The 1,313-nt window shown below is 58.3% G+C and overlaps 1 protein-coding gene across 1 annotated transcript in view; it reads right to left on the reverse strand.

Annotated features, from left to right (window-relative positions):
- The window catches only part of BCAS4 (breast carcinoma amplified sequence 4), a 56,843-nt gene extending 55,536 nt beyond the window's left edge, over positions 1-1,307 (reverse strand). Inside the window, exon 1 of the mRNA XM_011951372.1 lies at positions 1,212-1,307. Coding sequence (XP_011806762.1) covers positions 1,212-1,301 — 90 coding nt within the window. The 5' untranslated portion in view covers positions 1,302-1,307. The remainder of the gene's footprint in view (positions 1-1,211) is intronic.
- Between the last annotated feature and the right edge of the window lie 6 nt (positions 1,308-1,313).

Raw genomic sequence — 1,313 nt, forward strand, 5'->3', positions numbered from 1 at the left:
GCTGGAGTGCAATGGCTGATCTCAGCTCACTGCAACCTCCACCTCCCAGGTTCAAGCGATTCTCCTGCCTCAGCCTCCCAAGTAGCTGGGATTACACACCCGGCTAATTTTTGTATTTTTAGGAGAGACGGGGTTTCGCCATGTTGGTCAGACGGGTCTCGAACTCCAGACCTCAGGTGATCCACCCGCCTCGGCCTCCCAATAGTGCTGGGATTACAGGCGTGAGCCACCACGCCTGGCGAAATATATATATATATATATATATGTATTTTTTTTTTTAACATGTCTCACTCTGTCGCCCAGGCTGGAGTGCAGTGGCATGATCAAGCCTCACTGCAGCCTCCGTCTTCCCCGTCCCCCATCCCTATCCCAAGCAGTCCTCCTTCCTCAGCCTCCTAGAATGCTAGGACCACTGGCGCAAGCCAATGCTCTGCCTAGACAGATACAGATATACCGATATCTACATTTGTAAATGCATTTTAAATGTCCGGAATGATTTATACCAAACTGTTAATGCTGGTTTTCTAAGAAAACTAGAATTGGGATGGGAGAGAAAAGAGAAAGGGGTGCACAGCCTTTATTTTAAATACTCCTGTACTGCTTTTGTGGTTTAAAAAGAGAATGGGTTGAATTTCTGGCCGTAAATAACTCCTAGTGAACTCGGGTAAATAACTTTTTCACAGCACCGTCGACAGATGCCTCCAGCCGGAAGGTAGAGGGTCTCGTTTTAGATCTGCTTTTCACTTGGTGCTTTTAAAATAGAAAGCGCAGACAGAGGCGTGGTGTTTTCGCTCCGAGCTGCGGCAGCGCAGCGCGGCCTCAGGACTCCCCGCACAGCCGCAGCCTGCGGCGCCGCTCGGCCGGGGCACTGCGCTCGGAGGTAGCCGGGGCAGGGGCGGTCCCGGGGTCCGCCTCTCCCAGGGCTGGCCTGGCAAAGGGCGGCGCCTCGGGACCCGGCGGATGCTGGGGTACCTGGGTGGGGAGGGAAAGCGAACCTGGGCCTCCGGGGCCCAGTGTCGCCCGGAGCAAGGAGCAGGGGCGACCCGCTGCGCATCTCTGGGTGGCGCCCCGCAGCCACCGTTCAGGAAGGGGGGAATCCCCGGGCCCCCCATTCCGGGAGCGAGAGGATGCTCCGGGGAAGCCGAGGATCCGGAGCCCGGACCCCCAACCGCGAGAACCCTCTCCTCCAACTCCGCAGCCCTGTCCCCTACCTCGGCCCCAGGCTCGGGGGTCAGGAAGAGCGCGAGCTCGCGCGCTCCGCTGCGCATGGGCTCCGGCCGGTCGGCGTTCACGAGCAGCATCAGGAGGGCGGC

Source organism: Colobus angolensis, unplaced genomic scaffold, assembly GCF_000951035.1.
Source record: "Colobus angolensis palliatus isolate OR3802 unplaced genomic scaffold, Cang.pa_1.0 Scaffold319, whole genome shotgun sequence".
Lineage (NCBI taxonomy): Eukaryota > Metazoa > Chordata > Mammalia > Primates > Cercopithecidae > Colobus > Colobus angolensis.